Source organism: Coptis chinensis, chromosome 7, assembly GCF_015680905.1.
Source record: "Coptis chinensis isolate HL-2020 chromosome 7, ASM1568090v1, whole genome shotgun sequence".
NCBI lineage: Eukaryota > Viridiplantae > Streptophyta > Magnoliopsida > Ranunculales > Ranunculaceae > Coptis > Coptis chinensis.
The window spans coordinates 91,614,122-91,639,284 of record NC_141462.1 but is presented as its reverse complement, the minus strand read 5'-3'; the positions used below and the strand labels follow the sequence as shown (position 1 = coordinate 91,639,284).

Genomic DNA, 25,163 nt, shown 5'->3' with positions numbered 1-25,163 from the left:
ACCTTTGAATACCACCTAAGTTGCATAACGAATGCTTGTAGTTTGTTCTAGTACCACCAATCAAAGCAAATAACCAATCACAACCTTCATGCTGAACCACCTAAAATAGTTCAATTTCAATGTATTAGTGAGATAGACTCATATTCTACATGGCTCAATGATTGCACAAACTTTCTTATACTTTCATCCATTCACTTGTCTCTTAATTAGTAAGGTAAATGTTCAATATGGAGAGCCAAAACATCATATAACCCATCAGTTAGTGCTGTAATTTCATGTACAGAGTACGGGGTACCTAGAATGTAAAAATGATTTTCCCTTTCATACTGTTCATGTACCTGGCAAACCAATTCTTTAATTAAGTCATTGTTTTTCATAACTATGGTAGGTTAAGTACTTGTTAACCCCAAACCTAAACGAATTGAGGTTTGGTTCAGGTCACTCATAAGAGTTGATGAGCCGCTTGAATCGTTATATTATATGAATTCCATTATGTACCTTGAAAAATTAAAAGGGCAATTGGAATAGAAGTCACAACCACCCCTTGTTTCTACGTCTTTGCATGTTCTCTGATTACGTGACAACAAAGCCTTTACAAAAGCTCTTTCCTGTGGTTGCATGTTCGTAACACCACCAGAAAAGAAAGCCAACACATACTAAGTTCACAATCATCTCTTCATGTGACTGCACCAAAAATTTCCATCTCATTCATGCAAAAAGACCTATATTAGTTTCTCACGACCCATTCCTCCCTGCTAATTATTATAGGGAGCATCAAAAATCTATTTACCAATGTGTGTACCAAAGATCAACTAACCGCAAACTCGACTTCTCATATTCTAGCTACTTGTTATACTCTTGTACTCCGAGTTTTAGTTTTTTGGCTGATCAACCACTTTCAAATTCTATTACTATGAAGAAAGTTTAAAACAAAAATCATTATCTGTGTAATGTTTAGAACAACAAAAATTGATTTGTATATCCTCCTGGCTATTCTCACCTTTGGTGTGGACATATCTTAAAATCGGGTAGGGTTGTTTTTTTATATTATATTACGATAGATTATCTTACGAAAGAGATTCCTTTATTGGCCCGTTGCCCATATATAGCCCCATACTATGATTCAAGTGCCATTCAAAGAAAAGGATGTCAATCAAAAACCTTCAACAAAGTGTCCAACTACTACTCTATGCTCCACACTTTTGAACTTGTCATTTTTAATTAAGAACATAATTGACAAACAACAAACAGGTAAGTTTTGGAATGTAAAGGTTCCAAGAATCTATGTACAATCATACCTGTACAAGATCCCTAATTTTCACTATTAGAGCTCCTTGCCTAGGAGGAACATCCACCGATTGACTTTGATGATGAATCTGTAGAACTGTAGAAGAATAGTGATTAAAGTAGGATCTGGCTCTGAGTGTGTAGGATAGTAGTTACCAAGCAATGACCCACTTTTCATCTATTCAATGTGTTCAAAGATAATCACGACTAATACCTAAAGCCTCTAAGAGAAGTGAGGAGATCGTGTTTTGCAGTTTGATAATGCTAGCATCAGGTACTCATCATTCTCTCTTTGCAAAAAGGGTACACAACTATTAGGTAATAAATCCTAAATCTTAAAGAACTAAAGCCAAAAATCACTTCAGAAACATTTTCCACTTGCAAGGTCTCACTACACACAAAAATCAAATAGGCTAGCAAACAGGCAAACAACAACCTAACGACTAAACTTTGATCTGTATAAGTCCAATTTATAGGTCAGATAATACGAACTGCAAATGGACCATTTACTCGTTAACCAACAAATCACATGAAGTGACTCATTAGTTTCATTAGTGTGGAACAAAACCTTAATAAATAATTGATGAGTCTATGAGGAAAACAACAATTTGCAAATAGGATCACTTGTTCACGTCAATTTCCAACACTCAAAAATAAATAATGATTGAAAATTGAGAAATCAACAAAACCAAGAAATGAACACAAACATATATTAAACAACAAAAGTAGGCAGGTGGCGTTGAAGTGATTAATCATATATTCAATAGAGGAAATAGAGAGTCAGAGTGGAAGACCAAAGTAAGAGGTCTAGTGAAGTAGTCAAACCTGTATGTCAAAGTCGCGGAGAGAAGTGGGTGTAATCTAGAAAGTTGCATTTTTTTTTAAATTGTGTCTGAACTTTGACGCCCACATATAATGCAGTTTTATTGCACATACTAAATCCATTTGTTGAATATATAATCCTTGGTCCTGGGGGAAAACTAAAGAAAGAAAGAAAGAAAGAAAGAAAAAGCAAAAAAATGAAGAGAAAGGGAACACTTTATAAACGAACTTTTGATTTGGCAAAACAACAAAAGCATGCATGTGAGACTGATATACTTGGTGTCTACACAAAGTGGTGTTGGAATTTCTAAAAAGAAAAAATAAAATCTCACCCAATAACCTTGTCTTTTTGCAATCCACGAAGTCAAAATTGAAACCCATCTTTAGACATCTCTTAAGATTTTTTCTCAAACAAATAGTTGACACAGGAGTCAGGACTATAAGACACCTAGCATGAAATAGTCCCCTAGATGTTCTTGCCAATACAAACTTGATATCAGCTGCAAAAACATATATAAATACTGAATAAAATAAACAACATATTGAAAAGAAAAGGTTTTGTTTATGAATTGAAAATAAGGATAAAGTAATCATTTTGTGACAGGAACAAAAGTAATGGAAGACATACTTGCAAATATTTTGTCGTAATGACTAATAATGATGAAGATGAGAAAGATGATGCTGAGGATAGCAACCCTCTTCCAATCCTTCTTGACATTATCAAGTACCCCTGTCTTGCAAAACTGGTAGTCAAACAACAGATTCTCAGTCGTCCAAGTAGTACATTATGCATAAGTACATTGTCTTAAGCCTACACCCTTGGAATGTTGTGCATACTGTGGGCTCCCTGCAATACAAATTCTATAAGAAGCAAAAATAAATAATAAAAATAAACATATCATAACTGAAGCTTTTTACATGAACAATTGGTTGGAAGAGAAAACTGAAAATAAAAATAAAGTAAATGAACCAAACAGGTTACCCGTGAACTACACTTGCTTTTTAGAAACCGTATACAAATCAAATGTAAAGAACCCATGCTTGGACGAAGAGAGGTTCTACACTGCAAATTCATACTTTCTTAGTTTTCATATTTTCGCCACTAAATTCAGATCCAAGTTTAGCTTTAGATGGGTCAGGTCATCATGTGTCCATTATTAAGAATGCTACAGACAATTAGTCTTGAATCAAAGAGTATATTTTGAATCAAAAAGCTGAAGGAGCTATAATCTCTTTACTGCAACACCTTATGCTAGTTTCCATTAGATGGTTTTTTTTTTCCTTTTTTCTTTCAAATGTCACCGATTCAGAGTTCTTCCTACTTGAGGCTGATTCTCCTAGTAATGCGGAAAGAGGTCTTTGAGAGGCTCTAGAGCTTATTTCTTTGTTTTTAAGGATGGATAGGTCAAAAGAATGCATGGCGGAGATGCAATTAATAACAACACATCCGCAGAGAAACCACAATTATAGAAGAGGGGCCTTGATGGACCCGCCTAGACCGCCCACAACATATTCTCAAGGGGCTGGTGGACCTTTACGTACTCAAAATACCGATCCACGAAATGAACCCAAAGGCTTCGGGAGTCATCCTTATAGTTTTGTAGTTAAGTAATGAGCCCCCGAGGCTCCGGGAGTCATCCTTACAGTTCAGAGTTAAGATTGAACCCCGAGGCTCTAGGAGTGATCCCATACAGTTCAGTAGTTTGTACTATTGGCCACATCCTAGAAAGTGGTGGTTTCACTGCGGGTAAAGGAGGTCCACTACTCTATGCTACTACTTTTGTTGAAACGGGTAATCTGAGAAGGATCTACCACGTTACCTCAAATTGGAACCACGAGAATGCTCCACACAAAGGAGGGGTTAATCAAGAAGGATATACCAATTCATCACGTTAAATTGGAACAGGCAATGCTTCAATCCAATATATGAGCTCAAATACTAAGATTCTGTTAAACGAAGATAAAGGACAAACCTTAGCACCCCGGTTCGGTGGTCTTAGAGATGGTCATGGAATTCCACCACTCAATGCTACTACTCTTGCAACTGACTACCAAACTGAGCTGCTAATAAGGTTTGACCTTGTGCAGATGCAAGTATCCTGCGTATTAAAGCTATTTTACCCATAAGAGAGTGAGAAAAATCTATAATTTGTTAACCGGATAGATGAACGCAAAAGAAAATAGGCAAACTATCTGAATAATATTTGCATTGCATTAGAAAGCAAAGTAAAACAATTACCAGCCATTCTCGGTGTCCTTGAAGATCTTCAATGTTTAGAAATTTTTGACGGTAACGGACCGAGCCTTAAATCCTTGTCGTAAGTTCTCAAATAAGTTAGTAATATATACTAAGAGTAACTTCGCTTGCAATGGTTAAGAGGTTAAAATATCATCTCCTCGTCTTCATGAGAGAATAATCTGAATCATCGGTTTGTGGGATTCATAAGCTGGATTAAAATCATTAAGAAATGAAATATGTAATAAGCAAGTATTGCCAAGACATCTCTTACCTCCTCAAACACCGGGGCGTGGAGAAAGACATCCCGATGCAAGCCAAAGAGAGAATTTTGTTGAATAATCAGGTCCTAACATTCCATTTCTTGTCTCTTTGTAAATCCTAATCAAATCCTACATGAAGAGTTTAATAGAATCTAATAATCATGTAATCTTTTTTCATAAACATTTACCAAATTTTAAGACGATATAGATTATGGCCAAGACACATCTTGGATATAAAAAAACGTTGGTGCTGAAATTTCTATGAACAAAAAAAAAGATAGAAAATGAATATTGGATGTATAAGGGCACTCAACATTAGAGGAACTTAAGTTACTCAACTCTTTGGTGCACTAATACATGCACCGCAAGTAAAGGGTGGGATCTCTGTTCATGCATGTATGCTTTCTGCGAGGACATTACCACAACATGTATACTTCTCCTAATAACACTACACTCATCACTAAAAACTATGTTTCATCACAAAAGTATACAATAAATTATTTCATTTTTCCTACTTGCCAAAAATTAACTGTAGATTTCCATAATTTCTTAAAGGGAAAGGAAGACCACCTTCTGAGGACATTGAAGAGACATTGAAGGGAAGATCAGAATTTCTCTTGTTCTTTTTTTTCTTTTATTCATACTTAGTTTGGTCTTCTTGAAAATAAAATCCAACGGAGAGACTTGGTCAAGAGATAAGTTGAAAGGTATATCTCATTTTCTTAAAAATGTAATGCAACGTTTACACTTTGTACATATATTTTCAATTTTTCAACAATGCATCTTTAATTTCCAGAAACAATATGCAATTCCATGCCAAGAAAGTTATAAGGAGCAATTTGTTACCTTACTCCAAAAGTACTCATTGACTCTGCTCTCAATCTCGACTTTCACCTCCAAGACAAGACATACCTTTGCTCACCTACATCTCATAAAAATAGCGGAGAAACACAGGTTCAAGATGGGATTCTCTTTCAACCTCAACTCGATGGATAGAATACCGGACCAGTTTTCTACATATTCTGATCAATTTATTTTGAGATTATTGGATATAGAAGAAAGTAAAATGTTGAGATTAGCTTCATGTCTTTACATTAGTTGTGTAATTTCCTTGTAAACATACCTTAGTAACATCGGTTTGGGCAGTGCTGAGGAAGAAAAGTCACAACAAAGTCAATCCTAGAAATTTCTGATGATGGTGATACTTCTCTTGGTAGGCTCAAGAAAGACTTAGTGAAATAGTGACCGTAGTCAAGATAATTGTTTCTTCTAATCAATTATCATAGTGGAGGAGAGTGGAAAGTGTATCATATGAATGGAGAGCATATATTTGATGTTCAGAGTTGTCTTCTTGAGGGTACATAGATCGAAAAAGATTCTGAAATTTTATAGAGAAGTCTTAATGACGGGTTAGTTTCGGAGAGTTAGTTTCGGAGAAAGGGGTTCTGATTCCTATAACGCCTTCCAGGCCATGGAGAACATAACTAATGAGTTAACCGTGTCAAATTGGTTTGTAATCGAGTCTGCTGTGATCCAGGCTGAATCCCTTCCCATGAGATCGCTTTCTTTTGCTTCTGTAATTATCTGGGTGGCTAGTTCTAACGAAGACCGAACAATGATGAAGACCCTTGATTGCTTGTCATCTAGTTTCTCAAGTTCTTCCTTATCAGTGATACTTATCTTGGTAGGGTCCGGGCGAAAATGGAAGTATGCTTGGTATTTTCATGAAGGATGGACATCTTCAAACTAAAGTATTGGACCTTCGAAGCTTACTTTTCCCGTAATGGTCTTGTTAGCAGGAATAATGTTTGGGGGATTTTTCGGAATTGGTGGTGGAATGTTAATAACCCCATTTTGTCTTCAGATAGGGTTACCACCTGAGGTATATAGCCAGTTCTACGCAAGTTTACCCACTAAACTGAAATCCGAGATGAAAGAGAGAGAAGTTGGGAGGCCGGAGCGTAAGAAGGATTTTTCTGTATCAAAGTTTTTTTTTTTGGTTTAAATCGCAGAGTTTTTTAGTTTAGGTTTGATCACTTTTTCAAGTTTGACTTTTCGGGTTTCCAATTTCTTTCAGTGTGGGGTTTAATGGTTTTTTTGTTAGTGGAGATAAATATTATTACTTATTATAGAGAAAGGAGATTTAAACAAATACAAGGAGGTTGTATAAGGTTTATTTAATTTATTGTTTTTTTTTACTTTGAGGAGTCCATAGAAAATTAAAAATAGATTAGGGAGATTTAAACAAATCAGGGGTGTGACTAATTATTATTCTATCCAATTTTTAGGAGCCAATCATATTCCTCTAGGTGCAAAATAGAAGCGATATGGTGAGGAGAGAATGTCTTGAGAGCTTGAACATAACTAATGAGTTAACCGTGTCAAATTGGTTTTATAATCGAGTCTAGGTGATCCAGTGAATCCCTTCCCATGAGATGCGCTTTTTTTGCTACGAATTATCTGGTGGCTAGTTCTAACGAAGACCGAACAATGATGAAGACCCTTTAATTGCTTGTCATCTAGTTTCTCAAGTTCTTCTTGGATGAAAGATTTTGGATTAGACAGAGAAGACAAAGGTGGGAAAGGCTGCCGAGTGCTCAACCACCATAGCCATCCAATAATGACCAACAATGGGGATATAGATGAAATCATGGATGCTGAAATCAGCTTGAAAATGTGTTGTTTGTTGTGTAATTTCTTTGTGTAGTACCAAAGTAGAAGAAAAAGCAAAGAATAACAAACCAAAAAGTCAAGACACGGAAATTTCTTATCGGTGATACTTATCTTGGTAGGGTCCGGGAGAAAATGGAAGTATGCTTGGTATTTTCATGAAGGATGGACATCTTCAAACTAAAGTCTTTGGACCTTGAAGCTTACTTTTCCCGTAATGGTCTTGTTAGCGGAATAATGTTTGGGGATTTTTCTAATTGGTGGTGGAATGTTAATAACCCCATTTTGTCTTGAATAGGGTTACCACACGAGGTATATAGCCGATTCTACATAAGTTTACCCACTAAACTGAAATCCGAGATGAAAGAGAGAGAGGGAGGGAGGCGTAAGAAGGATTTTTCTGTATCAAAGTTTTTTTTTTGGTTTAAATCGCAGAGTTTTTTTAGGTTTAGGTTTGATCACTTTTCGGAGTTTCTGACTTTCGGGTTTCCAATTTCTGCAGTAGTGTGGGGTTTAATGGTTTTTTTGTTAGGGAGATAAATATTATTACTTAATAGAGAAAGGAGATTTAAACAAATACAAGGAGGTTGTATAAGGTTTATTTAATTTATTGTTTTTTTTTACTTTGAGGAGTCCATAGAAAATTAAAAATAGATTAGGGAGATTTAAACAAATCTGGGGAGGTGTGACTAATTATTATTCTATCCAATTTTTTAAGAGCCAATCATATTCCTCTAGGTGCAAAATAGAGCGATATGGTGAGGAGAGAGAATGTGCGCGAGCTTGAACATAACTAATGAGTTAACCGTGTCAAATTGGTTTGTAATCGAGTCTGCTGTGATCCAGGCTGAATCCCTTCCCATGAGATCGCTTTCTTTTATACGTAATTATCACGGGTGGCTAGTTCTAACGAAGACCGGACAATGATGAAGACCCTTGATTGCTTGTCATCTAGTTTCTCAAGTTCTTCTTGGATGAAAGATTTTGGATTAGGCGAGAAAGACAAAGGTGGGAAAGCTGCCGAAAGTGCTCAACCACCATAGCCATCCGTAACAAACAATGGAGATATAGATGAAATACGGATGCTTGAAATCAGCTTGAAATGTGTTGTTTGTTGTGTAATTTCTTTGTGTAGTACCGGTGTAGAAGAAAAAGCAAAAGAATAACAAACCAAAAAGTCAAGACACGGAAATTTCTTATCGATGATACTTATCTTGGTAGGGTCCGGGCGAAAATGGAAGTATGCTTGGTATTTTCATGAAGGATGGACATCTTCAAACTAAAGTACTGGACCTTCGAAGCTTACTTTTCCCGTAATGGTCTTGTTAGCAGGAATAATGTTTGGGGGATTTTTCGGAATTGGTGGTGGAATGTTAATAACCCCATTTTGTCTTCAGATAGGGTTACCACCTGAGGTATATAGCCAGTTCTACATAAGTTTACCCACTAAACTGAAATCCGAGATGAAAGAGAGAGAAGTTGGGAGGCCGGAGCGTAAGAAGGATTTTTCTGTATCAAAGTTTTTTTTTTTGGTTTAAATCGCAGAGTTTTTTTAGGTTTAGGTTTGATCACTTTTCGGAGTTTCTGACTTTCGGGTTTCCAATTTCTGCAGTAGTGTGGGGTTTAATGGTTTTTTTGTTAGGGAGATAAATATTATTACTTAATAGAGAAAGGAGATTTAAACAAATACAAGGAGGTTGTATAAGGTTTATTTAATTTATTGTTTTTTTTTACTTTGAGGAGTCCATAGAAAATTAAAAATAGATTAGGGAGATTTAAACAAATCTGGGGAGGTGTGACTAATTATTATTCTATCCAATTTTTTAGGAGCCAATCATATTCCTCTAGGTGCAAAATAGAGCGATATGGTGAGGAGAGAGAATGTCTTGTGAGCTTGAACATAACTAATGAGTTAACCGTGTCAAATTGGTTTGTAATCGAGTCTGGCTTTGTGATCCAGTTTGAATCCCTTCCCATGAGATCGCTTTCTTTTTGCTTCTGTAATTATCACGGGTGGCTAGTTCTAACGAAGACCTAACAATGATGAAGACCCTTGATTGCTTGTCATCTAGTTTCTCAAGTTCTTCTTGGATGAAAGATTTTGGATTAGGCAGAGAAGACAAAGGTGGGAAAAGTCTGCCGAGTGCTTTCAACCACCATAGCCATCCGTAACGACCAACAATGGGGATATAGATGAAATACTGGATCTTGAAATCAGCTTGAAATGTGTTGTTTGTTGTGTAATTTCTTTGTGTAGTACCGATTGTAGAAGAAAAAGCAAAGAATAACAAACCAAAAAGTCAAGACACGGAAATTTCTTATCGGTGATACTTATCTTGGTAGGGTCCGGCGAAAATGGAAGTATGCTTGGTATTTTCATGAAGGATGGACATCTTCAAACTAAAGTCTTGGACCTTGAAGCTTACTTTTCCGTAATGGTCTTGTTAGCGGGAATAATGTTTGGGGATTTTTCGAATTGGTGGTGGAATGTTAATAACCCCATTTTGTCTTTAGATAGGGTTTACCACCGGTATATAGCCGGAGTTCTACATAAGTTTACCCACTAAACTGAAATCCGAGATGAAAGAGAGAGAAGTTGGGAGGCCGGAGCGTAAGAAGGATTTTTCTCAGTATCAAAGTTTTTTTTTGGTTTAAATCGAGAGTTTTTTAGGTTTAGGTTTGATCACTTTTTTGAGTTTAGACTTTCGGTTTCCAATTTCTGCAGTAGTGTGGGGTTTTAATGGTTTTTTGTTAGGGAGATAAATATTATTACTTAATAGAGAAAGGAGATTTAAACAAATACAAGGAGGTTGTATAAGGTTTATTTAATTTATTGTTTTTTTTTTTTTTAATTATTATTCTATCCAATTTTTTTAGAAGCCAATCATATTCCTCTAGGTGCAAAATAGAGCGATATGGTGAGGAGAGAGAATGTGCGCGAGCTTTTATATATATATATAGATAGATGCAATCAATGCCACTTACATGAAGAAGCCCAAACCTGAGTGGTGGGCTTTATTTGGACCATATAAAGCTGGCCCAAGAAGGTTTAAAATAGAGTTGATAAAAACACTGGTTTCTTCCACTTTCAGCATCTGGTCATGGCTGAACCCACTTATTTAGGGTTCCTTAAACCATGAAAACCCACCATTTTCATCACTATCCTGAAAAATAATGTCAGAAGCCGATACCCACTCAATAAAATTAGTAGCAGATCGATACCTCAAACGTGAAGTTCTCGGTGAGGGTACTTATGGTGTTGTCTATAAAGCCATCGACACCCAGGTATAATATATACATATATATAAACCCCAAACCTTATTTTTTGAACCCAATTGAACGTATTAATTTTTTGTAACGTTTTTTTTTATGTGTTGCAGACGGGGCAAGTAGTGGCAATTAAGAAAATAAGGATAGGGCAACAGAAAGAAGGAGTGAATTTCACAGCATTAAGGGAAATAAAATTGTTAAAAGAATTAAAAGATCCGAATATAATTCAATTAATTGATGCATTTCCACATAAGGGTAATTTACATTTAGTGTTTGAATTCATGGAAAGTGATTTAGAAGCTGTTATTCGCGACCGCAATATTGTTCTTTCGCCTGCTGATATTAAGTCGTATATTCAAATGACTCTGAAAGGACTTGCTTTTTGTCATAAGAAATGGGTCTTGCATAGGTAATGTATATATATTATTTTTTATGTTATGGAATTGTTTGAGTTTGTGATTTTTATGAGTTTCGGGTGTGATGGTTTTTGGATTTTAGGGATATGAAGCCGAATAATTTGTTGATTGGAGCTGATGGGCAGCTTAAACTTGCTGATTTTGGGCTAGCGCGGATTTTCGGTAGCCCCGATCGCAGGTTTACTCATCAAGTATGTTGGTTTGTTTTGCTTTTGAATATTTTTTTTGTTGGTATGGTGTCTTTTATGTTTATGTAACTGGGTATGGTTGTTGAGTAGTTTGATGAGGTTGGAGCTAATTTCATCATTTGGTGTTGCTTTATCTTTCTTTGACGGGTATCCTGTATGCAACTTGGTTTATTAGTTAGGTTACTTAGGTATTGGTGGACACGTAGGCGAATTGCGAGTTAGTATTGAACTTTGTTTGGACGCAAGTAGATATAAGTGCACCCTATTTATTGGGTTGAATTTGGTTCTGACCCATGTTGTTAAATCATGAAGCAAATGGCATAGAGTTAGATTCAAATGAACTTTTAAGTGTGTACTATGAACCTAGAAATGTTAGCGGATAACAAATAATACTTTTCATATTGAACCATTTCAATAACAAAAGAGGAATAACTGAGATAAGTCACATAACATTTAAGAGACTAAAATGTGTTAAAATTTTAGACTAGGAATCAGTTTTTGAAAAGGCTGAACAGTTTTTCTAATTGACTTTAAGTTGATCTTTGCAGCTAATCTTGCCAAGGCTCGATAGTCCTTTTTAGTAAGTAATGACCCCATACGACATGTCTTTTTATACCTTGTTTGAGAATGCTTGCCTTCATTTGAACTGAATCTGTTTAGCATGCTCAAATTCACTGCCTCCGATGTGAATTCTTAAAACATTTTAAACGTGAATTTGACAAAAATCATTCTGAGCAGGTTTTTGCTCGATGGTATAGGGCACCTGAGCTCTTGTTTGGAACCAAGCAATATGGATCTGGGGTGGATGTTTGGGCTGCAGCTTGTATATTTGCCGAACTTCTCCTCCGCCGGCCCTTTCTACAGGTGAGTTTGATGCTCTTCCTCATCAATGTGTATATTTTTCTGATGCAACATTTTAGTTTCAATATATCCCGAAGTCAAATGTTTTCAAGTAGAAAACAATTTTCCAGTAGTTCTCTATCTTTTCCTTTTTCTGTTAACTTTCATTAAACTTTAGAAATAAGTAAACGAAATTAAAAAATGTTTAATATGCTTCTTGATTGGTACGTGTGATTGCTATCAGTGAATAATAAACATTGTTGGTATATGGCAGTTGAATATCATAGTTTGAATTTCTATATTCTTGTTTGCTGATTGATAAATGACGTGCCTTGTAGATAAGTTGAAATTTGCACCAATTAAATGTCATTATTGTAGGTAGTAGGATAAAGTGATAAACTAGTTAAGGTATGGGTGGTTCATATATATGGACATATGGTATTAATGTATTAAATCATATACTATCTTGTTTACGTATCATTGCCTTACCATGTCTTAGTTTCCTTAGGATTTGGCACATCATTGTGTCTGCGTTGTATATGACACTCGTAAAATCCATCTCCTTCTTTCCTAGGCTCCTTAGCAGACAAAGGGTGTTGTGTGTTTGGAACGGGTATCCCCTTTAGTACTTTTTTTTTGCTTCAGGTCTTTAAAAGGAAAGCACTGTATGTATAATATTCTCCTCCTTCCTTTTTAATACACTTCATATTGGATTTTTGGTTTCAGGGTTCAACTGATATTGATCAATTAGGGAAGATATTTACTGCTTTTGGGACACCGAAGCCTTCTCAGTGGCCTGACATGGTTTTCCTTCCTGATTATGTGGAGTATACATATCTGCCAGCGCCGGCACTTCGTTCACTGTTTCCAACAGCGAGTGATGATTGCTTGGACCTATTGGCAAAAATGTTCACCTATGACCCAAAAGCAAGAATTTCTGTGCAGCAAGCATTGGAGCACAGGTATGTAGTCACAATATCACTTCAAATAGAAAGGTAACAGCTAGTCTTTGTTCTTTATTCTTACATCTGCCTTTCTTGTTTAGGTACTTCTCGTCTATACCTGCACCGACAAGACCAGCTCTGCTCCCAAGGCCGCCTCGTAAGGGGGACTCTCTCAATAATAGGCCTCTGGATCTTAATGCAAATGAGGGTCCTACTGTCTTATCTCCACCTAGAAAGTCAAGGAGGGTTATGCCACAACGTGAGAGACTTGAAGGGCATGGTCACCAAGGCGACAAGGTTGATGATCACTTATATGATGTTAGACAAGCAGCTAGTGGGAATACTGGCAAGAGTGAGAGCATGCCGATGTCAGTCGATTTTTCAGTGTTCGGGTCAAGACCTCCTCCCAGACCTACACTTAACAGGTAAAATCATATTATTTGGTATTTAGATATTTTTGTGGCATGCAGTTCCAATTTTAGGTTCATTTCGTTAGCCACACCATCCAGTACAGTTTGCCTATTTGATATTTGAGACCTAGATCCTCTTGAGAAGCTCATGCTTTTTGAAATCTAGTCCAGTCAAAGGTCGATTTCCCACTTTATTCACGTTTACTACATGATTTTATAGGTACTTTTCACAGACTAATGGACACATCTTATCTGCACTTCTTTATGGGAACATTTCATTCTAGAAGTTAGTAATCTTTTCTTCATGCACTTTTTCTTTGTTCTCACATTATTATTTTAGAAGGTAGTCATCCCAGTTGCATCACTAGTAATACCCATTTTATACGTTTTTTTTTTGGTATAATACGAATAATAAGGCGAACGTTTCAAACCTAAGAATTAATTCGTGAATTCTATGGTCTCGAGGCTTATAATTTCCGAATAATAAGGTCCATATTCTTTAAATAAAATAAATAAACTATAAAAAGTATGTTGAAACTGCAAAAGGAAGGTTTTGAAAATCCATTTAAGTTGGAACCTTCGATACCTAAAGAATATTAAAGAACTAAAGTGTTAAAGTAAGTATAAACGAAAAAGAAGCTTATGTATGTGTAGTTCACGAGCAATTCCGGGAAAAATATTACATTCTAAACTTAGAATGTTAAAAAATATAATCGGTTTTTTTGTATTATACCTGTATAAAAGACAAATTGTATGTTTGGCGTTTTTTTCATTTTTCTGGACCGAATTTTTATACAAAATTTTGAATTTTTGATGAATATTTTCCATGTCGAATTTTTGCCTTCCACAAATTTACTAGCTTATTCCCAGGGTTACCTGAACTTTCACGTATTGTATTTTTTTCCATCCTCATTAGTAACTAGGGCTCTCTATTTGTAAAAAGTATTTCGCTTACTCCGTAGGTTTTTTTTTCTTTTCACCAATAGAAGTAATTCCAGTGATTAAAATTTGAGTTATATCACAATCAAAAGAGGGAGGACCTTCCCACCTATTGCTGCTTCCTTAGCAAGGCCTAGGAAAGCAAGAGAATTACACAATCAACCTTTATGCACGGTCTTCATATTTCAGCACACTAAAGGAGCTTGCCGCATCCCAATTAATTACAAGTTTTTTTACCTCTTAAGCTATGATGCATAGATACGGGTACGGGTACCGATACGGGGTACGATACCGGGGTTTTGAAAATCTAGGATACGGGTATGGCTATGTAAATTTATTAATATTTAAAAAAATAATAATAATAGCAATTTAATATAAATCATATAAGAAAATCCAATTTCTTTAAAAGATGGGCCTGTCTGATTACATGGGATAGTGATATTGTATTTAGTTTGCTTTAAAAGATGGGACTTATTCCTTTGTTAAGTCTGCCTTTTTGAATGGGCCATTACTACTTAAGACTTAATTCCTCCATTAGATGGGCCTTACAACTTAAGTCTGATTTGAGATGGGCTTTATAACTTATGTCTGCCTAGTTTATAGAAAACACAACTTGAAATCTGAAACCGTAAAGCTGCCGCCATCATCAAGTTCTGGAAGCACCAAATAAAAAGTAGTTAGTCCGAAAATGAAAGAAAATACAGATCAATCAAGAGTTCAAGACGCACAGATCAATCATGAAAATGAAAGAAACAATGATCTTTCTTTCTTCCTTCTTTTCTTTCTTTCTTTTGTTTTTTTTGGAATCAAGTTTAGATCTTTGTGTCTCCGGCGCAAGTTGACTATTCTGCCGACTTGCCATACCCGACCCGTATCCTGTATCCGTGTCATACCCGTGTCACACGGGTACAAGGCATAAACTGCCTTATCTGTGCGTCATAGCCTCTAAGATGTTCCCTAGTTGTTGCTAAAATAAACTTGAATATGAGAGGGATTGATCAGATTGTCATGCCATTTCTTGAAATTTAGAAATCAAAACATACGCGAACCTCTGTCAGAAACTCGAAGGGTGGCATGGGCAATACCTCTCGAGAGGGCCGAGAGTGATTTTGATTAAGAGCTCTTTTTAGAGCCTTCCGGTTTATGTTATGTCTCTTTTTAGGATGCCACAAAGCGTGGTCAAAAGGGTTGAGAGGATCATTAATAATTTTTTATGGGATGCCAAGGAGGAGAATCATAGGGATCATCTTGTTAACTGGAAGATTGTCTGTATGTCGAAGAAGAACGGGGGTCTAGGTTTGCAAAGGATTTGTGAGTTTAATTCTGCCCTTATAGGCAGATGGCTTTGGAGATTTGGGGAAGAAAGTGAGGCTTTGGAGGCGTGTGGTCAAATCCAGATTTGGTGAGTTCAATCTTGGGTGGTATAGTGGGGGGAATTCAAGTCCTTACGGGTGTGGGGCTTGGAAGAGTATTCAGGGAGGTCTCGTAGAGTTTCAGAGAGAAATCACATACGTCTTAGGTGACGGGACTAGAATTAGGTTTTGGGAGGATAGATGGGTAGCAGAGAGACCGTTATTATTGTCTTTCCTTAGACTTTATGTCATCTCAGTTTTTAAAAATCGCACCATTTGTGATTTCATGTGTCTAAGTAATGGTAATCTTGGGTGGGATTTGGGGATTCATGCTCACTTGACTGATTGGGATATTGCGAGCATTGCCACCCTCATGCTTATGCTGGAGGTTGTGAGACCGGATAGGGATCGTCGGCACTGGACTATAGAAAGAATGGGAAATTCTCAGCCAAGTCTTTCTACTTTTCTTTGTGTTCTCATCTACCGGTTAACACCCGGGGTCATGATTCCAGACTTTCCTAGTTCTTTTATTTAGTCAGCAAAGATTCCTTGTTTCGTTTCTTCTTTCATTTGGTGTGCGACCCATAATAAGATTTTGACCATAGACAATCTTATTAGGAGAACGAAAATAATCATTAATTTTTGTCCCTTGTGTATGGCTGATGGGGAGTCAGTGAGTCACACTCTCATTCGTTGTCCTTTTTCTTGGGAGATATGGAGTTACTTTGTGGGCCACTCTGGGGTGTATTGGGTTATTCCTCAGTCACTGAAAGATCTGTTGAGCTATTGGGTGCTTAGTGTCCATTCCCCAAAGGGATGTAGAGTATGGAGCATCTTACCTTTTGCTATTATGTGGACTTTGTGGCTGGAAAGGAACAGGAGACACTTTGATGGATGTGCAATGACTAGGGCACAGGTGATTGTAGCAATCAAGGGATTTGTCTTTTTCTGGTCGAAGTTCTGGGAAGAGTGGACAGATACATCGTTCGGGGACCTTATGTTTAGATGAGATTCCTTGCTCGGCCATGCATGATTGCATCCTTTTGTTTTAGTTTTCTCTAATAGTCGTAGTTTCTTTTTTGTAGTATCGATTTTGTATCTGTCTTTTCCTTTGTTGTATATGAGTGGGATATCTCATCCTACAAATTTTGACTTTATGATTATATATATATATATATATACACACACATCACATTTTACCGATAAAAAAAAAAAAAAAAAAAAAAAAATAGGAGAAAGAGAAGTAATCTATTTTGAGATTGCATGGCAACCCAAAAGATACTCAATTTTGAACTCAAAGCTCAAACAGGTAGAGCAAGTTGTTTACGATAATTCTCAAACTGTAGGGAGCTACACGAAAATAAGTGGGTCCGTCTGAGTAGAGATGTACCTCTGACAGGCATTCTTGTGCGGTTGAACCAAATTGATGACATACTCCTCTCTCTGTTTGGTTGTCCAGTGGTCCACTGGTCCAGCAATGAGATTTTTATCGAAGGTCTTGGAATTGACCACCACTCACACCAGGATGGTGGGGCAAAAGTTAGGACGTATGCTCCCCTATGTACTCTGATTCAAATGGGGAACTTGGCCCAGTATGATGATCCTTGTATCACTGGAGCTTGCATCCCATCTTTTGTTGTACAATTGAGTTATCCAAATGATATTGTTAAGCTAAAAGTTGTTTCCGAAAAGAACATACCCTACAAAAAGTTTGATTTCAAGTATTTTAATTTCCACTGGTATTACTATTTCGAATGCTATGTAACTGGAAACATGTCATAAAGCATACAACTCAACCATATCTTTACCGGCTAGCTAACAATAAGGCACGAGCAAACACTAGAGATACCCGTGTGTGATCAAGAAATGAAAAAAGAAGGCCAGGGAGTAGCGTTCACGTTACAAAACTTGAGACAGAAAAGGGGGAGGGCTTTCATCCTTATCGTAGGTTACATTGCGATTAGGTTGAGACTCTTAAATGCTATGTCTCATTTGTATTATTAGCCCAATAAGAAATTGGGAAGGATCCTCTTTTGTTGATGCCATCTCAACATAGCTTTGCCTTCTTGTTCAACCATGTACCTCATTTAGCGTGTGTGCATTTGCACTGGTGAAGTTTCGATACGTAATTTGGGGTCACTATCCACGTTTCGAATGATTCTAGTTTTAGATATATGTGTTAAATGTGGTTTTGGATATTTGTCAAGCCGGATGAGCCCCCTTTCATGCACTGCTTGAATATTCTCGTCTGGCACTAATTCAAGATATTCAGCGATTGGGTTAATTGAAGCAAGGGAGTGGAAGATACCGCAATAGCTTGATGTGCAAGTTCAATATTTAGAGATGTCAAATTAGTGAAACTAATTGCTGTCATTTATATTATTATAAACTATCAAAAGAAAAAAGTTTCTACTCTTATTTATTGTCTGTTCGTCCTTTTTGCAGTGCTGACAGGTCGCATCTTAAGAGGAAATTGGATCTTGAATTCCTGCCTCCTGAGTGAGAGAGTAACCCTGTATCTGTGCTGTACAATTATATTCCGGGAGTTCATCTATTTCTCTTACAAGCCCATTGATAACAAGTGGCGGCTTTTGCCTTAAAGTTCATTGAGGTTTCTTTTTCCTCAGCTCAGTCTTGGATAAATTGTCGTTGAGGGAAGTTGTCAGTGTGGGCGGCATACTTAGTCCGTGTTGTCTTGGAATGATTCAATGCTGAGGATATCAGGAGACCAATTAGTTTTATTTCTATTGAGTAGATCCTGACACTGGCCAAAGTTTTGCTATTTAAAGAGTTGCTAATATAATTAGTGCCATAACGAGGCAAGTTGATTGCAAGAGAGTGCGGGTTTGTTGTATTGCGTTTGTGTACTGGAGGAGAGTTACATTGTCTACAATTCTTGATAGTTACTGATCCATATAAAAACTTTGTGAAGCTCATCTGTATTCTTTTTATTTTATTTCTCAGGTTTACTCAATATAGACTATTGAGCAGTCTGTGTGTTTTCTTCTTCTTTAACAGTTAGAATTTTGTTGCCTAAATGTGTTACTACTGTACTACATTAGTTACATGTGACTCTCATTTCTTGTTATTTTTTGGTGAAAGTCTCATTTCTTGTTTTTTTTTGGTGAAAGTCTCGTCTGTTGCTGGAGTTGTGTGACCATGGAACTATAGAAGTGCACAAGAGCGGAAGAACCAAAGAGGGCTTCTCAAGTGTTATAATTCTGAGGAGAAAAATGAAATCTTTGGGAGTAAATTGGTGTAAGCCTTATCAGAACATGCAAACGTTGAATTTATATAGTTGGGGAGGGATACGCCCACTCCATTTTGTAGCCACTCACCTCACCTCGCGAGATGATCTCAAGATCTAAGGGTTCAAATAAAACAAACCAAAAGAAAGAAAAAAGAACAAAAACGTTCGCAGAAATAAAACAAGCCAAATTCTCAAACTAAATAAAAAATTTGCTCCCAGTGTACCCACTCCAAATCGAAATTTTCAAACCAAATTCTCTTTCCAAATTTTCAAACCAAATTCTCTTCGTACATGAGATATTTTCTGCATTGCTCAAATAGAGTTCAAGCTATTTCAGGCAAGTAAAAAAATTTCGGTTTTTTTCTGCATAGCCTGCATTGCTCTAGTTTTTGTTTTTGTTTTTTTTTTTTTAGTTTTTGTTTTTTTTTTGTTCTTGTGTTTATCCCAATTGATTGGTTAATATAAATTGGGCAAAAAACTTTTTTTGCATAGCCTGCATTGCTCTAGTTTTTGTTGTTTATTTTGTTTTTGTGTTTATCCCAATTGATTGGTTAATATAAATTGGGCATTTTGGGTGTTGTTGTTTCAAGTACATCAATGTGAGGAGACTATGTGTGAACCTGTAATGTGAGGATTGTTAGCCCATCTTGTTTTGAAGAATCCATATCTCGCTGGTTTAATAAAAAAAAGAAGTAGAAGTGGTTAGAAGGTTTAATAAGAAAAAGAAGTTGAAATAGTTTTGAAGAGTCATAACATGTCTGTGCATGAAGAATAGTATGTCATTTAAGATGTTTTGCAGTTATACTATACCACTTTGCGACGTTATTAGTTCTAGTGACAGGTTTAGAGAGTTCTGCAAGTAAATAGTAGTAACATGCACAGCCGCACAGGCAACACAACCATAAATAATAACAGGTTTTATAATCATAGTCACGAAGACTCGATAGATATTGAAACCCTAAAAAGGTTATTCAAAATCTTTGGATTTTAATGGACGAGCATATAGCCAGAGACTGATCATCATGTCTCATGAGATTGCAGGCTCTCTCTCTCCATATCTCAGTTCCAATTACCAATATGGAAAAGCAGTAAAAATAGAAAAAATAAAAGACGCTTGCTGACCATTATTGTCTGAGAGAATTGTGAATTCCATTGAGTTTCCATCCCTTACTTGAAACAGTATGTCCAAAATTCAATTATTTCAATTCCATCACTTAACCATTGTTATCCATGCATTTTTTTTTTATCCATTCAGTAGATTAGTAGTTGCTAGATTTCTTGTTGTCGCAAATTGATTGTATTGGATCATATTCACTGTATCATTGTATTAATTGTAACAATATTTTGGAGTGGAAAAAAGAAATGAAGGAAAGAAGAAATATTTCTAAGTTATTTCGATTTGGAGTGTTATGTTTGTTTGTTCTTCGTTTTTGCTGGGTTGCTAGAGACAGACGAAGGGGTTTTTTTGTTTTTTCTTTTATTTCGTTATTTTATTTTGTTTTAATTTCGGCCATGAAATCTTGAGATCATCTTGCGAGTTGAGTGGATGAGATTGGGAGTGGGCTGGATGTGGCCAAAATGGGAGTGGGTGTATCCCTCCCCGTATAAGTATTAGGTGTGAAATTTGTTTGTTCTGTATTTTTTGTGTTATTTTTTGTTTTGATTAAGTATGAAGGTAGTGAAAACAATTATAAAATTACACTGAGGTACTTGATATCCATGCATGTTATCTATATTGAAATGGGGGCCTTTGAAATGGGATTGTTATGATTGCACTATCTATTGTGAATTTGGTTCAGTGTGTGCATTGTCATGACCTGATTTTCGTTGGTGGTTGTATTGCATTGTCATGACTAAGTTTGCGAATGAAAAATGAGGTTTCGTTTGTGTTATATAGTCAGTTCCTTTTGCCAAAGATGATCAATCCTATTTTTGGTTTTGAGTTGTTTATTAATTGAATTAGTAGTAGAATATACATATCACGGGGAAACTCAGAAAAGAACTGTTGAATTCATACAAAGAAGGAATTGTTGTCATTTTCTGAAGACGACAACTATTTTTTAAATTACCTTGTTACTAATACTTGTTTATTACTATTTTTTGTAGTAATAATGGCTTCTCGATCAAAGAATGTGAAGAGTGTAGCGAAAACCATCTACACAGGTATTAAGAAATTGCTTAGTGGCAGCAGTAGTAGTTTGGGTCGTGCTGACTCGCCTGAGAAAAAAAGAGGAAGGGGAACGCCGACATCCGCCCGTAGAGGGGATCGAGAAGCCACCGATCCGAGTAATGTAGTAGGTGTAGGTGATTTAGAGGTAGTAGAAAAAAATAAAAGAAGAAGAAAGAAAGAAAGATAAATAAGGGCTCCTATTGTAGATAAAGACGTAGATTTAGATTTAGATTTAGATGAGGATATAGATGAGGATGAGGATGTTGAATTCATACAAAGAAGGAATTGTTGTCATTTTCTGAAGACGACAACTATTTTTTAAATTACCTTGTTACTAATACTTGTTTATTACTATTTTTTGTAGTAATAATGGCTTCTCGATCAAAGAATGTGAAGAGTGTAGCAAAACCATCTACACAGGTATTAAGAAATTGCTTAGTGGTAGCAGTAGTAGTTTGGGTTGTGCTGACTCGCCTGAGAAAAAAAGAGGAAGGGGAACGCCGACATCCACCCGTAGAGGGGATCGAGAAGCCACCGATCCGAGTAATGTAGTAGGTGTAGGTGATTTAGAGGTAGTAGAAAAAAATAAAAGAAGAAGAAAGAAAGAAAGAAATAAGGGCTCCTATTGTAGATAAGGACGTAGATTTAGATTTAGATTTAGATGAGGATATAGATGAGGATGAGGATGTCGATGTAGTTCTTCCTGAGAATTTAGATGGTGGTGATAGTGAAGAGGAGAATGCTGATGGTGATGAGGAAGGGGAAGAGGAGGATGCTGATGGTGATGAGGAAGGAGAAGAGGAGGATGGTGAAGAGTATGGTGACGACGATGAGGAGGGGGACGAAAAGGATGACGATCTGGAGGAGATTGACGACGATTTGGAAGAGGATGACAATGAGGAAGAGGATGATGATGATGAGGAGGAAGCGGTGGAGGAAACAATGGAGGCACTGGTGGTACGTCCTATTCAAACTTTTGTGAGAAAATCAAAGAAAGACAAAGAGTACCAACTAGGCACATATGGTGGTGGCCTGACTAGAGTGCAAGTACGTGTCAAGGACCAGCTCACGTTGCTCGCGATGTTTGGGAGGAGTAGGTAATATTAATATTAATTAGTACTTTTTTTTTTTTTTTTTTAAAATTAAATCTTCTCCTCATTGACTCTTCGTTGTCTTTATTGTTTTAGGAGCGCGGAATTTTGAAGTGTGGTCAGTACCTAACCAAGTTAACTCAATGGAATTTGGAGTCAGAATTTAAAAACTCTCCTAGATTTGAAAACGAGCTCAGAACGACGGGTTTGTATGATCTTGTGATGGGAGTATACGAGCATCAGGATTCAGTGTTGGCCTTTGCATTTATGGAGAGGTGGCATCCGGAGAACAACACATTTCATATGCCGTTTGGGGAGATGACTATCACTTTGGATGATGTCTCCCAACTCCTAGGAGTCTCGATAAAAGGAAGAGTCGTGCAAGAAAACATTGATATGAAGTTGGAACAGACTCAGAACATTCTTAACCGCGCTCTTAATATATCGTTGAGAGTGATTAAGGAAGAGTTGGAAGCCAGCCACTTCATATCAAAAATAAGGTTACAATTCTTGAAGCATCACATGGCCGGGAAGGTGCATGATAGTGCGATTAAACTAAAAGGGGGTGTGAAGAAGGCGTCGACTTTGATAGAGGTACATCATGCTGTCAGAGGTTATTTGTTATTCTTCTTTGGATGTACTCTCTTCCCCAACAAGTCTGGGACTGCAGTGCCTGTTTGTTACTTGAGGTTGCTGTTGGAGTTTAGCGAGATCAATGAGTATGCGTGGGGTGCAACAATACTTGCATACTTGTACCGTGGTCTTGGGGCTGTCACAGGTGGCAAAGTGAAAGGCATTTTAGGATATTTCACTCTTCTACAGGTAAATATTTAGTATTTTCGTTTATATGTTAACATTTTATCTTCCCTATCTTATTAGTATTTTAATTGTGTGTGTATATAAATCTAGGTGTGGATCTACGAGTACTTCCCGTGCTTCAGGCCAATCCCAAACCTGGAGTATGAGTTGACCCAACCTCGATGTCATAGGCACTCAATTGCCGCTCCGCACGTACTATGTTAACACAAAACATGCATTGCAGTGTTTTCGAAAATTTCTTAATGAGACAACTTGTTTGATGGTAAGTATATGAAATTGTTTAATATTTTATTGATTAATTGATAGTTGGAGTATGTGATTACTGATTTATTTTCTCATATAATAGATTGAATGGTGGCCTTACAACAATGTTAGAGCTTTACGCCTGATGGATGATATTGTTTATTTTGAGGGCTTTATATGTTTTTTTGGTGTTGTGGAGCTTTATGCTGTTTGGAGGGCGGTCCATCAGTTGGGTCACCTGTAGCTTATACCCACCAATCCTCTATAGCCAAATATCGCGACGAGAACTACCAACGGACGCGGATACAAGGTCAAATGGAATCTTGCTTTGGCATATTAGACCACATGGGAGAATCACGTGATCCAACCCCAAAATTGAGGACCTAAGGCAAGTTATCTATGGGAGTGTGAGTTTGGATACATGGAATGGTATGAAATGAATTGATGTATCTTGTTGGCGGAAACTTCAACAATGGATGAACATCAATAAGATTTAATAAATCAAACACCTAAATCTAGGGTTTAAACCTTGAAACATGAAGAACAATTCACAAAGAATTAATAATCAGTAATAACCATCTAACAATGAAGGCCTAGATGCCTTTATATAAGAAAACAACTACTAAACCTAATTGGAAACCAAATAGGAAACTATTATAAGTCCTATTCCTAATTCAATTAGGAGACCAAATAAAATATAAACTATTAATTATTAATTAATACATGCTCATGCATCATGAATACTCACATTCGAATGATAAATCCTCAGCTTCCTATTCATTTCTCCTTGCAGACATTTCCTAGTTCCCTAGGAACTTGACTGGTGAGTTTTGTGCTTTTAGAATTGTAATTCTGCTCTTTTAAAATTGTATATGCTAAATTAGGTTTGCATTTCTTTTTACAGAGCAACGTTCTCGACGAAACTACTCTCATGCTTGAGAAATGTCTGCAATTGGGTGGGCCTGCGATTCCTGAGGAAGCAAGGAGATCGTTCCACGAAGTTGAAAACTTGACCCGGTGCAAGTTTATTGGTGGGCATTACCGTCGCGATCATGTCTAAAGTTGGAGCTTTGAAATTGGATTAGGGTTTTGTATATAGATTAGGGCTTGGTTGGATTAGGGTTTGGTTAGGGATTAGGGTTTGAAGTTGGATTATGGTTTGGTTAGGGTTTGGTTGGATTAGGGTTTGAAGTTTGAATTTATATGTTTGAAGTTATTTTATATAAATTTCAAATTTGAAGTGATGTATATGAATTTGAATATGAAAATGTGCATTTGAATTTGAAGTTGAATTTGAACGTGAATTTGAGTTTGAGTTGGAATATGGTTTGATGTATAAGAATATGATTTGATTTTGAACGTGAATTTGAGTTTAAATTTGAATATGGTTGTATGTATATGTATATGAATATGAAGTTGAAGTTATGTGTGTATATGAATTTGCTTTGGATATGAAATGAACTAAATCAAATAGTAAATTTGCTTTGATTTTGGTCCAAACGACCCACCCAGGTCGTACATCACCATAGAAAATGATCCCCACACATCGTTCACAAACAAAACTGGCCTTAACAACCTCTGCAAATCGATGGTCTATAGAGCCAAACGATCTAATGGGGTCGTTTAGGTCTAAATTGAAGCGGTCTGAAGAGGTCGTTTATAGTGATTCCTAGTGGTCTGGCAAGATCGTTTAGAGTGAAATTCAAATTCCACGTCAAATTCAAATTCAACGTCAAATTCATATTCAAATGTCAAATTCACATCAAATGATTATTCAAACGTCAAATTCAAACGTCAAACATCAAATTCAAATTCAAACGTCAAATTCATATTCAACGTCAAATTCATATTCAACGTCAAACTCAAATGTCAAATTCAAAGTCAAATTCAAATTCAAACATCAAATTCAAATTCAACGTCAAATTCATATTCAAATGTCAAATTCATAATGAA

General features: G+C 36.5%; 1 protein-coding gene and 2 long non-coding RNA genes across 6 annotated transcripts; 2 read left to right on the top strand and 1 right to left on the bottom strand.

Moving 5' to 3' along the window:
- Positions 1 to 2,480: 2,480 nt before the first annotated feature.
- Positions 2,481 to 4,226, bottom strand: LOC147489951 (uncharacterized). The gene is made up of 3 exons (XR_015201134.1): positions 4,083 to 4,226; positions 2,738 to 2,956; positions 2,481 to 2,609 (listed from the first exon to the last, which is right to left on the bottom strand). It is a non-coding gene; the product is annotated as an uncharacterized LOC147489951 (long non-coding RNA).
- A 6,097-nt stretch (positions 4,227 to 10,323) lies between these two features.
- On the top strand, positions 10,324 to 18,970 carry LOC147489950 (cyclin-dependent kinase D-1-like). 4 transcript variants are annotated; one of them, XM_086571223.1, is made up of 7 exons: positions 10,324 to 10,563; positions 10,659 to 10,957; positions 11,047 to 11,155; positions 11,891 to 12,016; positions 12,719 to 12,954; positions 13,038 to 13,361; positions 18,083 to 18,725. In XM_086571223.1, exons 1-7 carry the CDS (start codon positions 10,453 to 10,455, stop codon positions 18,138 to 18,140), a joined length of 1,263 nt encoding a protein of 420 aa, XP_086427349.1. In that variant the 5' UTR covers positions 10,324 to 10,452; the 3' UTR covers positions 18,141 to 18,725. The 4 variants fall into 4 exon arrangements, with proteins under 4 accessions (XP_086427349.1, XP_086427350.1, XP_086427348.1 ...); XM_086571224.1 differs by lacking the exon at positions 18,083 to 18,725 and adding an exon at positions 18,769 to 18,970 and having other exon boundaries at positions 10,336 to 10,563; XM_086571222.1 differs by lacking the exon at positions 18,083 to 18,725 and adding an exon at positions 13,567 to 13,681 and having other exon boundaries at positions 10,336 to 10,563.
- Positions 18,971 to 21,467: 2,497 nt separating this feature from the next.
- On the top strand, positions 21,468 to 24,554 carry LOC147489949 (uncharacterized). The gene is made up of 4 exons (XR_015202175.1): positions 21,468 to 22,970; positions 23,058 to 23,229; positions 23,314 to 24,033; positions 24,115 to 24,554. It is a non-coding gene; the product is annotated as an uncharacterized LOC147489949 (long non-coding RNA).
- Positions 24,555 to 25,163: the final 609 nt, after the last annotated feature.